The sequence below is a fragment of the Bombina bombina genome, chromosome 1 (assembly GCF_027579735.1).
Source record: "Bombina bombina isolate aBomBom1 chromosome 1, aBomBom1.pri, whole genome shotgun sequence".
Lineage (NCBI taxonomy): Eukaryota > Metazoa > Chordata > Amphibia > Anura > Bombinatoridae > Bombina > Bombina bombina.
Window position 1 is genome coordinate 1,135,859,738 of NC_069499.1, and position 18,995 is coordinate 1,135,878,732.

The 18,995-nt window shown below is 39.5% G+C and overlaps 1 protein-coding gene across 1 annotated transcript in view; it reads right to left on the reverse strand.

The window, feature by feature from the left end:
* P3H4 (prolyl 3-hydroxylase family member 4 (inactive)) overlaps positions 1 to 18,995 on the reverse strand; it is a 79,254-nt gene that overhangs the window by 42,933 nt on the left and 17,326 nt on the right. Inside the window, exon 4 of the mRNA XM_053698859.1 lies at positions 7,603 to 7,731. Within this exon, the coding sequence (XP_053554834.1) occupies positions 7,603 to 7,731 (129 nt within the window). The remainder of the gene's footprint in view (positions 1 to 7,602; positions 7,732 to 18,995) is intronic.

Genomic DNA, 18,995 nt, shown 5'->3' on the forward strand with positions numbered 1-18,995 from the left:
ACTCAAAACTGTTTGAAAATGTGCTTATTGTGTCATTTCAAGGTGACAAATGTATCACACAGACTTCGTATGTTGCATGTGGACAGTAATCGCAATCCAAAACCCTATTTTCACATTTTTATGTTTAAGTTTCTGAGAATGGTCACATCATATTAAGATTTGATCATGACTACCTGCACATTTATTTTATTAATCTAGTTAGAGTTATGTTCTTAATTATATTTTCACTTAAATAGTCAAATATAATCAAGCACATAACTCAAACTAGACCTGGGGCAGTACTAAATATTACATATAGAAATAAAATGTAAAACCCCAAAAAAATGACTGTCCTTAATTTAAAATCAAATTCTTAAACTTCTGTGATTTTTTGTTAGGTGACAAAATCGCTCTATCTAGCTCAAAAACCACCAAACTCCTCACACTGTAAATAACTATTGTCTCTCTCTAGACGATCACAGGTAAGGAGCGCAGGCACTAACAATTTTTATAATTTCTGATCAGGTTACTATAGGAACATAGTTTTCAACAAATCCAAAGTCAGTTTGAAGAGTTAACGCAGCAAGATTGACTGCACGCACTGCTTAAAATATTTCAGCGGAAACCTGGTATTAAAATGGAGCCGTAAGCTACTTTTAGCTGTCGGCCACTTTTGTAGCTTCCGGCACCATTTTTACCGACTCAATGGAAACGAGCCCAGTCTTCTTACTCAGTATTAACCGTTATTAGTTAACTTGGACCAATATCTCAAGATAACAGGGTCGTCAAGGATGTTGATTTGCATACAGTATAAAATGTTATGTACTGTGTTAGGCATTTAAGATTATTGTTTTTAAATAAAGAGAAATTTATGTTTTTATTTAGTCTGTCCATATCATTACTATGCAGCTTAAACGTATCTTATAAACTTGAGCTTATATAATGTAAAAACAGAATTTATGTTTACCTGATAAATTTCTTTCTCCTACGGTGTATCCGGTCCACGGCTTCATCCTTACTTGTGGGATATTCTCAATCCCTACAGGAAGTGGCAAAGAGAGCACACAGCAAAGCTGTCCATATAGCTCCCCTCAGGCTCCGCCCCCCCAGTCATTCGACCGACGTTTAGGAGAAAAAGGAGAACCATAGGGTGCAGTGGTGACTGTAGTTTATAAAAATAAATTTAAACCTGACTAAAATGCCAGGGTGGGCCGTGGACCGGATACACCGTAGGAGAAAGAAATTTATCAGGTAAACATAAATTCTGTTTTCTCCTACATTGGTGTATCCGGTCCACGGCTTCATCCTTACTTGTGGGAACCAATACCAAAGCTTTAGGACACTGATGAAGGGAGGGAACAAGTCAGGTAACCTAAACGGAAGGCACCACTGCTTGCAAAACCTTTCTCCCAAAAATAGCCTCCGAAGAAGCAAAGTATCGAATTTGTAAAATTTGGCAAATGTATGCAGTGAAGACCAAGTCGCTGCCTTACAGATCTGTTCAACAGAAGCCTCATTCTTGAAAGCCCAAGTGGAAGCCACAGCTCTAGTAGAGTGAGCTGTAATTCGTTCAGGAGGCTGCCTTCCAGCAGTCTCATAAGCCAACCGGATGATGCTTTTCAGCCAGAAAGACAGAGGTCACAGTCGCCTTTTGACCTCTCCTCTTACCAGAATAGACGACAAACAAGGACGAAGTTTGTCTGAAATCTTTAGTTGCTTTTAGGTAAAACTTCAAAGCACGAACCACATCGAGATTGTGTAACAGACGTTCCTTGTTAGAAGCTGGGTTAGGACACAGAGAAGGAACAACTATTTCCTGGTTAATATTCTTATTGGAAACCACTTTTGGAAGAAAACCAGGTTTGGTACGTAAAACGACCTTATCTGTATGAAACACCAGATAGGGTGAATTACACTGCAAAGCAGACAATTCAGAAACTCTTCTAGCGGAAGAGATAGCAACCAAAAACAAAACTTTCCAAGATAGTAACTTAATATCTATGGAATGTAGAGGTTCAAACGGAACCCCCTGAAGAACTGAAAGAACTAGATTTAGACTCCATGGAGGAGCCACAGGTCTGTAGACAGGCTTGATTCTGACTAAAGCCTGCACAAACTCCTGAACATCTGGCATTGCTGCCAGACGTTTGTGTAACAAAACAGACAGAGCTGATATCTGTCCTTTTAAGGAACTAGCTGACAAACCTTTCTCCAATCCTTCTTGGAGAAAAGCTAAAATCCTTGGAATCCTAATCTTACTCCATGAGTAACCCTTGGATTCGCACCAACAAAGATATTTCCGCCATATCTTATGGTAAATTTTCCTAGTGACAGGCTTTCTAGCCTGAATCAGGGTATCTATAACTGAATCCGAAAACCCCCGCTTAGCTAGAATCAAGCGTTCAATCTCCAAGCAGTCAGTTGCAGAGAGACTAGGTTTGGATGTACGAATGGACCTTGAATTAGAAGGTCCTGCCTCAAAGGTAGCTTCCATGGTGGAACCAATGACATATTCACCAGGTCTGCATACCAGGTCCTGCGTGGCCACGCATTAGCTATCAGAATTACCGAAGCCTTCTCCTGTTTGATCCTGGCTACTAGCCGTGGGAGAAGAGGAAACGGTGGAAAGACATAAGCTAGATTGAACGACCAAGGCGCTGCTAAGGCATCTACCAGTGTCGCCTTGGGATCCCTGGACCTGGACCCGTAACATGGAACTTTTGAGTTCTGACGTGACGCCATCAGATCCAGATCCGGAATGCCCCATAGTTGAGTTAACTGGGCAAAAACCTCCGGGTGAAGTTCCCACTCCCCCGGATGGAAAGTCTGACGACTCAGATAATCCGCTTCCCAGTTGTCCACTCCTGGGATGTGAATTGCTGATAGATGGCAAGAGCTATCCTCTGCCCATTTGATGATCTTGGATACCTCTCTCATCGCCAGGGAACTCTTCGTTCCCCCCTGATGATTGATGTACGCTACAGTCATGTTGTCCGACTGAAATCTGATGAATCTGGCCTCCGCTAGTTGAGGCCATGCCTGGAGCGCATTGAATATCGCTCTCAATTCCAATATGTTTATCGGGAGAAGAGATTCTTCCAGAGACCATAGACCCTGAGCCTTCAGGGACTCCCAGACCGCGCCACAGCCCAAAAGACTGGCGTTGGTCGTGACGATGATCCACTCCGGTCTGCGGAAACTCATTCCCTGAGACAGGTGATCTAGAGACAGCCACCAGAGGAGTGAGTCTCTGGTTTTCTGGTCCATTTGAATCTGGGGAGACAAGTCTGCATAATCCCCATTCCACTGTTTGAGCATGCACAGTTGCAATGGTCTTAAATGAATTTGAGCAAAAGGAACCACGTCCATTGCCGCAACCATTAGTCCTATTACCTCCATGCACTGAGCTATGGAGGGCTGAGGAATGGATTGAAGAACTCGACAAGCGTTCAGAAGCTTTAACTTCCTGACCTCTGTCAGAAAGATCTTCATTTCTACGGAGTCTATTATTGTTCCCAGAAAGGGAACCCTTGTGGACGGGGACCGGGAACTTTTTTCTATGTTCACCTTCCACCCGTGAGATCTGAGAAAGGCTAAAACAATGTCTGTATGAGCCCTTGCTCTGGGAAGGGACGACGCTTGTATTAGAATGTCGTCTAGGTAAGGTGCTACTGCAATGCCCCTCGGCCTTAGCACCGCTAGAAGGGACCCTAGCACCTTTGTGAAAATTCTGGGAGCAGTGGCTAAACCGAATGGAAGAGCCACGAACTGGTAATGTTTGTCCAGAAAGGCGAACCTCAGGAACTGATGGTGATCTTTGTGGATAGGAATATGCAGGTACGCATCCTTTAAGTCCACGGTAGTCATGTATTGACCCTCCTGGATCGTTGGTAAAATTGTCCGAATGGTTTCCATTTTGAATGATGGAACTCTGAGGAATTTGTTTAGAATTTTTAAGTCCAGAATTGGCCTGAAAGTTCCTTCTTTTTTGGGAACTACAAACAGGTTTGAGTAAAAACCCAGTCCTTGTTCCGCTGTTGGAACTGGGTGTATCACTCCCATCTTTAATAGGTCTTCTACGCAAAGTAAGAATGCCTGTCTCTTTATCTGGTCTAAAGATAAGCGAGACATGTGGAACCGTCCCCTTGGAGGAAGGTCCTTGAACTCTAGAAGATACCCCTGAGAAACAATTTCTAGTGCCCAGGGGTCCGGAACATCTCTTGCCCAAGCCTGAGCAAAGAGAGAAAGTCTGCCCCCTACTAGATCCGGTCCCGGATCGGGGGCTACCCCTTCCTGCTGTCTTGGTAGCAGCAGCAGGCTTCTTGGCCTGTTTGCCCTTGTTCCAGCCTTGCAATGGCTTCCATGCTGGTTTGGGCTGGGATGCGTTACCCTCTTGCCTAGTGGCTGTAGAGGTGGAAGTCGGTCCGTTCCTGAAATTGCGAAAGGAACGAAAATTAGACTTATTTTTAGCCTTGAAAGGTCTATCCTGTGGAAGGGCATGGCCCTTTCCCCCAGTGATATCTGAAATAATTTCCTTCAACTCTGGCCCAAATAGGGTCTTACCCTTGAAAGGAATATTAAGTAATTTTGTTTTGGACGACACATCCGCCAACCAAGACTTTAACCAAAGCGCTCTGCGCGCCACAATTGCAAAACCAGAATTTTTCACCGCTAATTTAGCTAACTGGAAAGCAGCATCTGTAATGAAAGAATTAGCCAACTTCAGGGCGTGAATTCTGTCCATGACTTCATCATAAGAAGTCTCCTTTTGGAGCGAGTTTTCTAGTTCCTCAAACCAAAAAGCCGCTGCAGTGGTTACAGGAATAATGCAAGAAATTGGTTGAAGAAGAAAACCCTGTTGAACAAAGATTTTCTTAAGTAAACCTTCTAATTTTTTATCCATAGGATCTTTGAAAGCGCAACTGTCTTCTATTGGTATAGTCGTGCGCTTAGCTAGCGTTGAAACTGACCCCTCTACCTTAGGGACCGTCTGCCATGCGTCCCTTCTAGGGTCAACAATTGGGAACATTTTCTTAAATATAGGAGGGGGAACAAAGGGTACACCTGGCTTCTCCCACTCCTTAGTCACGATATCCGCCACCCTCTTAGGTATCGGAAATGCATCAGTGTGTACTGGGACCTCTAAGAATTTGTCCATTTTACACAATTTTTCAGGGATCACCAAAGGATCACAATCATCAAGTGTAGCTAGGACCTCCTTAAGTAGGGCGCGGAGGTGTTCTAGCTTAAATTTAAATGCTATGGCATCAGGCTCTGCCTGCTGAGAAACTTTCCCTGTGTCAGAAATTTCTCCCTCAGACAGGCCCTCCCCTCACCGCCAAGTCAGATTGATGTGAGGGCACTACAAATAAATTATCCTCTGCGTCCGCTTGCTCATTTTCTGTGTTTAAAACTGAGCAATCACGCTTCCTAGGAAAAGCCGTCAGTTTGGATAAAAATGCTGAGAGAGAATTATCCATTACTGCCGCTAACTGTTGCATAGTAATCGCAATTGGTGCGTTAGATGTACTGGGCATCGCTTGCGCGGGCATAGCTGGTGATGACACAGAAGGGGAGGATAGCGAGCTATCTTCACACCCTTCAGCTAAAGAATCATCTTGGCCTATATCTTTAAGTGTAATTGTACGGTCCTTAAGCTGTTTGGACGCTATAGCACATTTCACACATAAATTTAATGGGGGAACCACCTTGGCCTTTGAACATAGAGAACATAGGCTATCTGAAGGTTCAGACATGTTTAACAGACTTAAAAGTAACTTCAATGCAATAAAATGTATTTTTGACAAAAACGTTACTGTCTCTTTAAATAATAAAAGTGCACACTTTATTACTGAAACATCAAAAAACCATCAAAAACACATTCAATTTTTATGAAATTTTCACCACAGTGTCATAATGCTTTGAAAAGGTTGCACACAAATTTTCAGACCAATTAACCCCTTAATGCCCAAACCGGAGCTAATAACAGCAGTTAACCGGTTAACACACTACAGTACTCTGCCACAGCTTGCCCTGTGGCTTTTACCTTCCTTAGGGTTATTTTGGTAAGAATATAAGCCTCCCTGGAGCCCTTCCTGATGCCTCCGGACTCCCCATGTGAAGCTGCATGAACTGGCTAGTCAAAACAAGTGCACAATTGAGGCGCAAAAATGAGGCTTCCTTCCTCTGCATACCAGAGTGGAGGGGCCTTTCTGACTAGATTAGGTGTCCAACTAAGTGCCAGGCGCAAATTAATCCCCAACAGTGTTTTAAGTCGATAAAATAAACACCTATTTAAGTTGAAAACTTGCTAAAAAGCAATCGATTAGCCCACAATAGTGTCAACCAGCATAAGCCCTTAAAATAAGCCATCCTTTTATTGCTGAATCTAATAACAATGGCTTACCTATCCCAGAGGGAATTTCTGATAGTCTTCTAGCATTACTGGGTCTTGTTAGAAAAATGACTGATCATACCTGAAGCAGTTAAGCCTGCAAACTGTTCCCCCCAACTGATGTTATCTGGTTTCAACAGTCCTGCGTGGGAACAGCAATGGATTTTAGTTACTGGTGCTAAAATCATAGTCCTCTTAGCAGAAATCTTCTTCACTTTCTGCTGCAGAGTAAATAGTACAAGCCGGCACTATTTTAAAATAACAAACTCTTGATTGAAGAAATAAAAAACTACAACTAACACCACATACTCTTTACCACCCCCGGGGAGATGCTACTAGTTAGAGCGGCAAAGAGAATGACTGGGGGGGCGGAGCCTGAGGGGAGCTATATGGACAGCTTTGCTGTGTGCTCTCTTTGCCACTTCCTGTAGGGATTGAGAATATCCCACAAGTAAGGATGAAGCCGTGGACCGGATACACCAATGTAGGAGAAATGTATCATTTATTGATGATGCAGTCATTTGCCATTCATTGGTTATAATTTCCTTACATGAAAGTCAGAAAAGCTCACTAAAATGCCTTGTATATCAACTTAAAGGGACACTCAAGTCAAAATTAAACTTTGACGAATAAGATAGAGCATGCAAATTTAAACAACTTTCCAATTAACAAATTGCACAGTCTTTTTATATTTACACCTTTTGAGTCACCAGCTCATACTGAGCATGTGCAAGAACTCACAGAATATACGTATATGCATTTGTGATTGGCCGATGGCTGTCACATGATACAGGGGGAGTGGAATTTGACGTTCAGACTAAGTGCATTGTCTTTTTATCATGCGTTTGTTGATTATGTAAATCTATTGTATTTACTGGTCCTTTAAATCCTTAGTTAATGCCTCTAAGACAGACATAATCATGTGTTTACCTAATAGCAAGCGAACAAATGGTGATAACCCATAAATATCATAAGTAACTTGTGTTTTAGAAATTCAAATGGCGGCTCCTCAAATGTATGAGATTAGCTTAGAAATTTAAGCAAAAAGTAACAAAGCTTATATAATAAGATGCTTGCATGGTTCTGCTAATCAAATGGAAATGACCCAAGAGAAAGAAATACAGTACATTCTTTAATGTCCATCACCTGGTTTCATAGCCTAACAGGGGTTTATAAAATAAAAAAAAAGATAAAATAAAGGAAATACAATCTGAAAACCCAAAACTTACATTTGTAATAAGCAAACTGCAAGTAGTGATACATGGTGGCTACAAACTTTTGGACTAAGTAGCCCCCGACATTAGGAGTCAAATATTCTTCACACTCCACCTTGCACTGCAAGACATCAGCTAGGTGATCTGGAAAACATAAACATCATATTTATTAAGTGAAGAATAGACATTTATCTTAAGGATAGCTGAAGGTTTAAAGGGATAAAAAAAAAAAAAAAAATGTCCGTTTGTGATTCAGACAGAGCAAACAATAAAATACACAAATCCAATTTACTTCTGTTTGCTTCGTTCTTATGGTATTCTATGTTGAAAACATAGCTAGGTAAGTGTCTTGGGCACAACATGGCAGGAAATGGTCCTGTCTCCTAGTTGCCTTGCAAAAAAACTACTGCCATATAGTGCTCCAGGCACGTGCACGCTACTGAGCATACATTACTGATTTTCAACAAAAGATACCAAGAGAACAAAGAAAATTTGATAATAGAAGAAAGTTAGAAAGTTGTTTAAATGCTCTATCTGAATCATGAAATAAAATTGTGGGGTTTCATGTCCCTTTAAGTTGATGGGGCAGAAAAATGTGCTCTTTCAAATTCAGCACTTGTCCTCATAAAGCAAAGCACAACAAATTCAGTTCTCTCATGGGACAGAATAATAATGCATTTTACATTAGTAGTCAATTTACTTTAGATAATCTGTTACAATCTCACACTTTTTATCTCAAGTATTTTACAGTTTCCAGTAAAAAAAAAATAAATAAGCTAACAAACAAAAACATAATTTATGTAAGAACTTACATGATAAATTCATTTCTTTCATATTGGCAAGAGTCCATGAGCTAGTGACGTATGGGATATACAATCCTACCAGGAGGGGCAAAGTTTCCCAAACCTCAAAATGCCTATAAAATACACCCCTCACCACATCCACAATTCAGTTTAACGAATAGCCAAGTAGTGGGGTTATAAAGAAAGGAGTAAAAAGCATCAACAAAGAAATTTGGAATAATTGTGCTTTATACAAAAAAAATCATAACCAACATAAAAAGGGTGGGCCTCATGGACTCTTGCCAATATGAAAGAAATGAATTTATCAGGTAAATTATGTTTTCTTTCATGTAATTGGCAAGAGTCCATGAGCTAGTGACGTATGGGATATCAAATACCCAAGATGTGGAAATCCACGCAAGAGTCACTAGAGGGGGAGGGATAAAAAATAAACAACAGCCAAATGCTGAAAAATAATCCACAACCCAAATATAAGTTATTCTTATGAAAAAAAGAAAAACTTGAAATAGCAGCAGAAGAATCAAACTGAAACAGCTGCATGAAGAACCTTTCTACCAAAAACTGCTTCAGAAGAAGCAAATACATCAAAACGGTAGAATTTAGTAAATGTATGCAAAGAGGACCAAGTCGCTGCTTTGCAAATCTGATCAACTGAAGCTTCATTCTTAAAAGCCCACGAAGTGGAGACTGGTCTAGTAGAATGAGCTGTAATTCTGAGGCGGGGCTTGATCCGACTCCAAATAAGCTTGATGAATCAGAAGCTTTAACCAAAAAGCCAAGGAAATAGCAGACGTCTTCAGACCTTTCCTAGGATCAGAAAATATAACAAATAGACTAGAAGTCTTCCTGAAATCTTTAGTAGCTTCAACATAATATTTCAAAGCTCTTACCACATCCAAAGAATGTAAGGATCTTTCCAAAGGATTCTTAGGATTAGGACACAAGGAAGGGACAACAATTTCTCTACTAATGTTGTTAGAATTCACAACCTTAGGTAAAAATTCAAATGAAGTCCGCAAAACTGCCTTATCCTGATGAAAAATCAGAAAAGTAGATTCACAAGAAAGAGCAGATAGCTCAGAAACTCTTCTAGCAGAATACATGGCTAAAAGGAACAACACTTTCCAAGAAAGTAGTTTAATGTCCAAAGAGTGCATAGGCTCAAACGGAGGAGCCTGTAATACCTTCAAAACCAAATTAAGACTCCAAGGAGGAGAAATTGATTTAATGACAGGCTTAATACGAACTAAACAAACAAAACAGTGAATATCCGGAAGTTTAGCAATTTTTCTGTGAAATAAAACTGAAAGAGCAGAGATTTGTCCCTTCAAGGAACTTGCAGACAAACCTCTATCCAAACCATCCTGGAGAAACTGTAAAATTCTAGGAATTCTAAAAGAATGCCAAGAGAATTTATGAGAAGAACACCATGAAATGTAAGTCTTCCAAACTCGATAATAAATCTTCCTAGAGACAGATTTATGAGCTTGTAACATAGTATTAATTACCGAGTCAGAGAAACCTCTATGACTTAGAACTAAGCGTTCAATTTCCATACCTTCAAATTTAATGATTTGAGATCCTGATGGAAAAATGGACCTTGAGACAGTAGGTCCGGCCTTAACGGAAGTGGCCAAGGTTGGCAACTGGACATCCGAACAAGATCCGCATACCAAAACCTGTGGGGCCATGCTGGAGCCACCAGCAACACAAACGATTGTTCCATGATGATCTTGGAGATCACTCTCGGAAGAAGAACTAGAGGTGGGAAGATATAAGCAGGTTGATAACACCAAGGAAGTGTCAGCGCATCCACTGCTTCCGCCTGAGAATACCTGGACAGGTATCTGGGAAGTTTCTTGTTTAGATGAGAAGCCATCAGATCTATTTCTGGAAGACCCCCACATCTCAACAATCTGAGAAAACACATCTGGATGGAGAGACCACTCCCCTGGATGTAAAGTCTGACGGCTGAGATAATCCGCCTCCCAATTGTCTACACCTGGGATATGAACCGCAGAAATTAGACAAGAGCTGGATTCCGCCCAAACAAGTATCCGAGATACTTCTTTCATAGCTAGGGGACTGTGAGTCCCACCCTGATGATTGACATATGTCACCGTTGTGACATTGTCTGTCTGAAAACAAATGAATGGTTCTCTCTTCAACAGAGGCCAAAACTAAAGAGCTCTGAGAATTGCACGGAGTTCTAAAATATTGATTGGTAATCTCGCCTCTTGAGATTTCCAAACTCCTTGTGCTGTCAGAGATCCCCAGACAGCTCCCCAACCTGAAAGACTCGCAACTGTTGTGATCACAGTCCAGGTTGGCTGAACAAAAGAGGCCCCTTGAACTAACTGCTGGTGATTTAACCACCACGTCAGAGAGTGTCAAACATTGGGATTTAAGGATATTAATTGTGATATCTTTGTATAATCCCGGCCCCATTGATTCAGCATGCAAAGCTGGAGAGGTCTCATGTGAAAACGAGCAAAAGGAATCGTATCCGATGCTGCAGTCATGAGGCCTAAAACTTCCATGCACATAGCCACTGAATGGAATGACTGAGACTGAAGGTGCCGACATGCTGCAACCAATTTCAAACGTCTCTTGTCTGTTAGAGACAGAGTCATGGACACTGAATCTATCTGGAAACCTAAAAAGGTGACCCTTGTCTGAGGAATCAAAAAACTTTTTGGTAAATTGATCCTCCAACCATATTTTCGAAGAAACAACACAAGTTGATTTGTGTGAGATTCTGCAGAACGTAAAGACTAAACTAGTACCAAGATATCGTCCAAATAAGGAAACACCGCAATACCCTGTTCTCGGATTACAGAGAGTAGGGCACCCAGAACCTTTGAAAAGATTCTTGGAGCTGTTGCTAGGCCAAATGGAAGAGCAACAAATTGGTAATGCTGGTCTAGAAAAGAGAATCTCAGGAACTGATAATGTTCTGGATGAATCGAAATATGAAGGTAAGCATCCTGTCTATTGTAGTCTATTGTCGACATATAATGTCCTTGCTGAACAAAAGGCAGAATAGTCCTTATAGTCACCATCTTGAAAGTTGGTACTCTTACATAACGATTCAAAATTTTCAGATCCAGAACTAGTCTGAATGAATTTTCTTTCTTCGGGAAAATGAATAGATTTGAATAAAACCCCAGGCCTTGTTCCTGAAAGGGAACAGGCATGATAACCCCTGAAACCTCCAGATCTGAAACACACTTCAGGAAAGCCTGAGCTTTTACTGGATTCACTGGGATGCGTGAGAGAAAAAATCTTCTCACAGGAGGTCTTACTCTGAATCCTATTCGGTACCCCTGAGAGACAATGCTCTGAATCCATTGATTTTGGACAGAATTTGCCCAAACATCCTTGAAAAACTTTATTCTGCCCCCTACCAGCTGAACTGGAATGAGGGCCACACCTTCATGCGGACTTAGGGGCTGACTTTGGTTTCTTAAAAGGCTTGGATTTATTCCAATTTGAGAAAGGCTTCCAATCGGAAACAGATTCCTTGGGGGAAGGATTAGGTTTTTGTTCCTTATTTTGACGAAAGGAACGAAAACGATTAGAAGCCTTAGATTTACCCTTAGGTTTTTTTATCCTGAGGCAAAAAAATCTCCCTTCCCCCCAGTAACAGTTGAAATAATAGAATACAACTGAGAACCAAATAAATTATTACACCTTGGAAAGAAAGAGATAGCAGTCTAGACTTAGATGTCATATCAGCATTCCAAGATTTAAGCCACAAAGCTCTTCTAGCTAAAATAGCTAAAGACATGAATCTAACATCAATTTTGATAATATAAAAAATGGCATCACAAATAAAATGATTAGCATGTTGCAGTAAGCGAACAATGCTAGATATGTCAGAATCCAATTATTGTTGCGCTAAATTCTCCAACCAAAAAGTTGAAGCAGCTGCAACATCAGCCAAAGTAATTGCAGGCCTAAGAAGATGACCTGAATATAAATAGGCTTTCCTTAGATAATATTCAAGCTTCCTATCTAAAGGATCTTTAAAGGAAGTACTATCTTCCATCGGAATAGTGGTTCGTTTAGCAAGAGTAGAAATAGCCCCATCAACTTTGGGGAACTTTTCCCAAAACTCTATTGCATTTGCTGGTAAAGGATACAATTTTTTAAACCTTGCAGATGGATTAAAAGGAGTACCTGGCTTATTCCATTCCTTAGAAAGCATGTCAGAAATAGCATCAGGAATAGGAAAAACCTCTGGAGTAACCACAGTAGGCTTAAAGTGATGGTAAAGTTACCTTAAGTTCAATGAAGAATAGCATTAATGGTGTAAAATTAATATAAGTTTCATTCATCTTTTTTTTATATATTTGTGTATAACTCAAGTTATCACCTTTATAAAGCAATTTCTAAACTTACGAAAATTCAACCCGTATTTTTTTTTTTTTCAACTTTTGGTCACGTTTTTATTTTAGCCAGTGGAAATATCGGCCGTTAGGAGGCCGCCTCTCCACGTCATCTGCATCTTTAATCATCTGCGCAGGCGCTATTGAATTTTGTTTGTATTGAAAACCGTGCGCGCTCCTGTGTCATGCATGCCTCCTATTTACAGTTAGGAATCCCTCACTACGTCATGAGCTTCACGGACATGGTGCATGCGCAGTGGAAAGCCGCATCAGCAAATAGCGCATGCGCGGTTTAGTCTGAATTGGGAACGCGCTTTTGAGTGGCACAGAGAGGATGTGAGACCGTCAGACAATGCAGAACACGGAAGTAGGGCTTAGGAGGAGTCTGCAGCAAAACGGTAGGGAATTTGAAATATATTTGTTTACAAAACTATAGCAGTAAACTAAAAAATAACCTAGCGACTATATTAAGGTAATATTGAGAAATGCTTGGTTGTCTTCAATACCGGATTACTTTACCTTCACTTTAAAAACAGCATTTAAACGTTTACTGGTTTTAATATCAAGAGGACTAGCTTCCTCAATATCCAAAGTAATTAACACTTCTTTTAACAAAATACGCATATACTCTATTTTAAATAAATAAGTAGATTTGTCAGTGTCAATGTCTGAGGAAGGAACAACATATAAAGCAAAATTATCAATTTCCTTATATGACAGTTTCAGGAATGGGAAAAAATGCAAATAGCATAGCCCTCTGACATAGAAAAAGGCAAGAGGCAAAAGCAATGGGGCAATAAATAATGAAAAAGGTTTGGCGCCAAGTATGATGCACAACGTAACTGAATTTTTTTTTGGCGCCAACCATGTCCGGAAATGACACACTCGCATAACTAACAACGCAACCCTGCCAAAAAATTTGTGCCAAAAAATTCTCGCGCCAAGAATGACGCAATAAAGTGTAGCATTTAGTGCACCCGCGAGCCTAAGACAGCCCGCAATTTGAAACAAGTAGTCAATTAAAAAAAAAGACTAAACCCCAGGTAAGAAAAATATTTCTCAATATTAACTTTCCCAAATATGAAACTGACAATGTGCAAAAGGAAATACATGAATCTGACTCATGGCAAATATAAGTACAATACATATATTTAGAACTTTATATAAATGCATAAAGTGCCAAACCATAGCTGAGGTGTCTTAAGTAATAAAAAACATACTTACTAAAAGACACCAATCACATATAGCAGATAGCCAAAGCAGTACTGAAACAGTTATCAGTAGAGGTAATGGTATATGAGAGTATATCGTCGATCTGAAAAGGGAGGTAGGAGATGAATCTCTACGACCGATAACAGAGAACCTATGAAAAAGACCCCCGTTAGGAAAATCATTGCATTCAATAGGTAACACTCTCTACGTCCCTCTGACATTCGCTGTACTCTGAGAGGAATCGGGCTTCAAAATGCTGAGAAGCGCATGTCAACGTAGAAATCTTAGCACAAACTTACTTCACCACCTCCATAGTAGGCAACGTTTGTAAAACTGAATTGTGGGTGTGGTGAGGGGTGTATTTATAGGCATTTTGAGGATTGGGAAACTTTACCCCTCCTGGTAGGATTGTATATCCCATACGTCACTAGCTCATGGACTCTTGCCAATTACATGAAAGAAATACTAAATGATATTATATCTATTATCAAATGTACTTTGTGCTCTTGAAATCCTTTGTTGAAAAGCAGTGGGAGGAAATATTACTGCCAGAAATAATCACCTCAGATGCCTACATCCAGTTTTATTGATAAAGAATAAAAAAATATTATTTTAGAGCTTTGTGTAATCTGGACCTGTTTGGCCTGGAGAAAATGCCGGGTAGACTCCTAACCCAGATCTGCTACAAAATAAAATCAAATAGTCATCTGGTATCTGTATCTTTTTAAGAAATTATTAGAACAAAAAAAGAAAAACTGGCACTACACTATAAACTTGGTGAGACTGGAATATAGAATAAATTCCGGTGCTACCCCTTATAAAATAACTATAGGACTAACAAGGAATAGGCAGCTAAGGGGTTACTATAGCACTCACTCTCACTCAAAAAAGTCAAAAATAAAATCATACATACTTTATTATTTATGTTTTAAAATCTAGGATAAATATCCCTAGGAACCTTTAAATTACCCACAACCGTTTATTAAACTAAAGTTTAAAAGTAAAATATGGCCGCCAAACACTCTTCTGTTTCCTGGCCGAGAACTGGAAACATCGGCGTCAGGTGGCTGGAGTGAATGGTCGACCTATAATCAAAAGTGCGGAACAAGCGCGTTTCGGCTCTAATATTCCCTGTCTCAATGTTACACTTTCTTTGAAAAAATGAATAAGCAGAGGCTTCGGGGTGCAGGACTTAAATATCCATAGAACAATTGCTCTCTACCAATCCGGTACACTTCCGGGAACCTCCGCCTCCATGACAGCCAATCAGCTTGTATTTTGGCACACGCCTATTGATAGTAGTGTTGTGATTGGAGGAATATCGAGTGATATTGAGCTTAGCTATGAATTGCCTGCACTTAGAATGGAATGATATAATGTAAGCATTAAAAAACATAAAAAATTCTAAACTGATGTGGTAACATATATCTATGCTTAAATACTGTAAACGAAGTAAGTGCAAATATCGCATGGATTAATTGTTAATAAACTTCCACATGCTGTAATAATGATACGATTAGATTATTAAGAAACACAAAATAACTGTAAGGTACTTTTAAAATACTCACGACCAGATTCCAACTGGTTTAGTGGTATATAGTTATATCCTCACTATGTTTTTGCACGTACTAATAATTCTAAATCTAAAAAAGTACATATTTTCAATTTACAGAACAGGAATTTCCACCAATTTTTGCCCTTAAATAGAACATCAGGGAATAATTATCTAACTATCTACCATAAAGGCAGTGATCAGTCTCCCTAATGCCAAGTTACAGGTACAAGGTGGGCAATATATGTTTATTCAGTTCATAGATCATGTTTAAATGCTCACAAATATTTAGATATACACCCAATAATTGTTAAATTCATTCATGCCATTGGGTATAACCGAGTTCAGATTGAAAATCCATTTGGTTTCCATTTTTAACAATCTTTGCTCGGTGTCCCCACCTCTTATCCCAGGTTTTAGTTTTTCCAGTCCCCAACATTTCATTGCATTGGTGTTCCCCTTATGAGACATTAGAACATGTTTGGCTACACTAGTGATTTGTTTCTTCTTTTCTACATCTCTCTGGGCTGTCCTAATATTGCTAAGATGTTCAGTCATACGTGTGCCCAGGCATCGTGTGGTCATGCCAACGTAGAGTAAATCACAGCTGCAGGATATGCAATAAATCACATTAGTGCTTTATTTCAGTCAAAAGGTGTTCAGGTCCATCCCATACAAAGAATATATCATCTATATACCTGGACCAGTGGGATACGTGTTGGGTGAGATGTTTGAGATCCTCATGGAAAACCACGGTTTCCTCCCACCAGCCCAGGTATATATTCGCGTATGTAGGGGCACACAACGTGCCCATGGCCGTGCCACATACTTGTAAAAAGAACTTGTCGTCAAAAACAAAGAAGTTGTGTGTCAAAACAAATTCCAACAAATTGAGCAGAAACTCTTTCACCTCTTGACTTATATTGGTATTTTTGGATAAGTAATAAGAAATCGCTCTACATCCCCACTGAGTCTTAATGCTTGTGTAGAGCGATTCTACATACGCGAATATATACCTGGCTGGTGGGAGGAAACCGTGGTTTTCCATGAGGATCTCAAACATCTCACCCAACACGTATCCCACTGGTCCAGGTATATAGATGATATATTCTTTGTATGGGATGGACCTGAACACCTTTTGACTGAATTCATTAATATTCTCAACAATAATCCCTTTGGATTATACCTTACATCTACTGTAGAAAAGTCTAAGGTTGAATTTTTAGACCTCTATATTGAGAAGGTTGATAACTCCATTGCAACTAATGCATATAGGAAACCTACATCTACCAACAATATCCTACATGCAAGTAGCTACCACCACCCTAATACTATTAGAGGGTTACCAATGGGGGAATACATTCGTCTGAGACGAAACTGCAGCACTATTGAGAATTATAAAGAATCAGCTAGGGATCTGAGACAGAGACTGCTAGAACGAGGCTATTCAAGAAAGATACTAGCCAAGGCATATAATAATGCATTGCTGAAAGATAGAAAGGAGTTACTCACTCCAAGATCAAGAGAAAGTAATACCCCAATCAGGTTTATCACGACATACTCACCTCAGAGTGATAAGATTACCAACATTCTTAAAACACATTGGCATGTCCTGACCCAGGATACATTATTGAGACCATTGTTAACAGATAGACCACTGGTGACTTATAGGAGAGCTAGCAACCTTAATGACAAGTTAGTAACTAGTCATTATGATAGGAATGCTAAAAGGGATCCTATACACAAAGGTTCTGTCGCATGTGGACACTGTAAAGTGTGCCAACATATGGTTAAAAAAGAATATATAATGGATAGGTTTGGTAAAAAATGGGCAATAAAAGAACATATTAATTGTCAAAGCACTAATGTGATTTATTGCATATCCTGCAGCTGTGATTTACTCTACGTTGGCATGACCACACGATGCCTGGGCACACGTATGACTGAACATCTTAGCAATATTAGGACAGCCCAGAGAGATGTAGAAAAGAAACAAATCACTAGTGTAGCCAAACATTTTCTAATGTCTCATAAGGGGAACACCAATGCAATGAAATGTTGGGGACTGGAAAAACTAAAACCTGGGATAAGAGGTGGGGACACCGAGCAAAGATTGTTAAAAATGGAAACCAAATGGATTTTCAATCTGAACTCGGTTATACCCAATGGCATGAATGAATTTAACAATTATTGGGGGTATATCTAAATATTTGTGAGCATTTAAACATGATCTATGAACTGAATAAACATATATTGCCCACCTTGTACCTGTAACTTGGCATTAGGGAGACTGATCACTGCCTTTATGGTAGATAGTTAGATAATTATTCCCTGATGTTCTATTTAAGGGCAAAAATTGGTGGAAATTCCTGTTCTGTAAATTGAAAATATGTACTTTTTTAGATTTAGAATTATTAGTACGTGCAAAAACATAGTGAGGATATAACTATATACCACTAAACCAGTGGGAATATGGTCGTGAGTATTTTAAAAGTACCTTACAGTTATTTTGTGTTTCTTAATAATCTAATCGTATCATTATTACAGCATGTGGAAGTTTATTAACAATTAATCCATACGATATTTGCACTTACTTCGTTTACAGTATTTAAGCATAGATATATGTTACCACATCAGTTTAGAATTTTTTATGTTTTTTAATGCTTACATTATATCATTCCATTCTAAGTGCAGGCAATTCATAGCTAAGCTCAATATCACTCGATATTCCTCCAATCACAACACTACTATCGATAGGCGTGTGCCGAAATACAAGCTGATTGGCTGTCATGGAGGCGGAGGTTCCCGGAAGTGTACCGGATTGGTAGAGAGCAATTGTTCTATGGATATTTAAGTCCTGCACCCCGAAGCCTCTGCTTATTCATTTTTTCAAAGAAAGTGTAACATTGAGAAAGGCGATATTAGAGCCGAAACGCGTTTGTTCCGCACTTTTGATTATAGGTCGACCATTCACTCCAGCCACCTGACGCCGATGTTTCCAGTTCTCGGCCAGGAAACAGAAGAGTGTTTGGCGGCCGTATTTTACTTTTAAACTTTAGTTTAATAAACGGTTGTGGGTAATTTAAAGGTTCCTAGGGATATTTATCCTAGATTTTAAAACATAAATAATAAAGTATGTATGATTTTATTTTTGACTTTTTTGAGTGAGATTGAGTGCTATAGTAACCCCTTAGCTGCCTATTCCTTGTTAGTCCTATCTTTTTAAGAAATATAAGAAGTCTATCTCCTAGGGAAATAGTGGTTTTGTTTTTCCTGTTTTTTTCAACAATTTATTATTATTATTTTCATTAATTAAAAATAAAGTAATAAAATAATTATACATTACTTTCTTGAACTGTGTTTTTTTGTCAGATTTCCATATGTCTCTGAGGTAGCCGATACCCTGGCCTGCCTATTTGCCTACTTAGGTCACAGTACTCACACACAGAT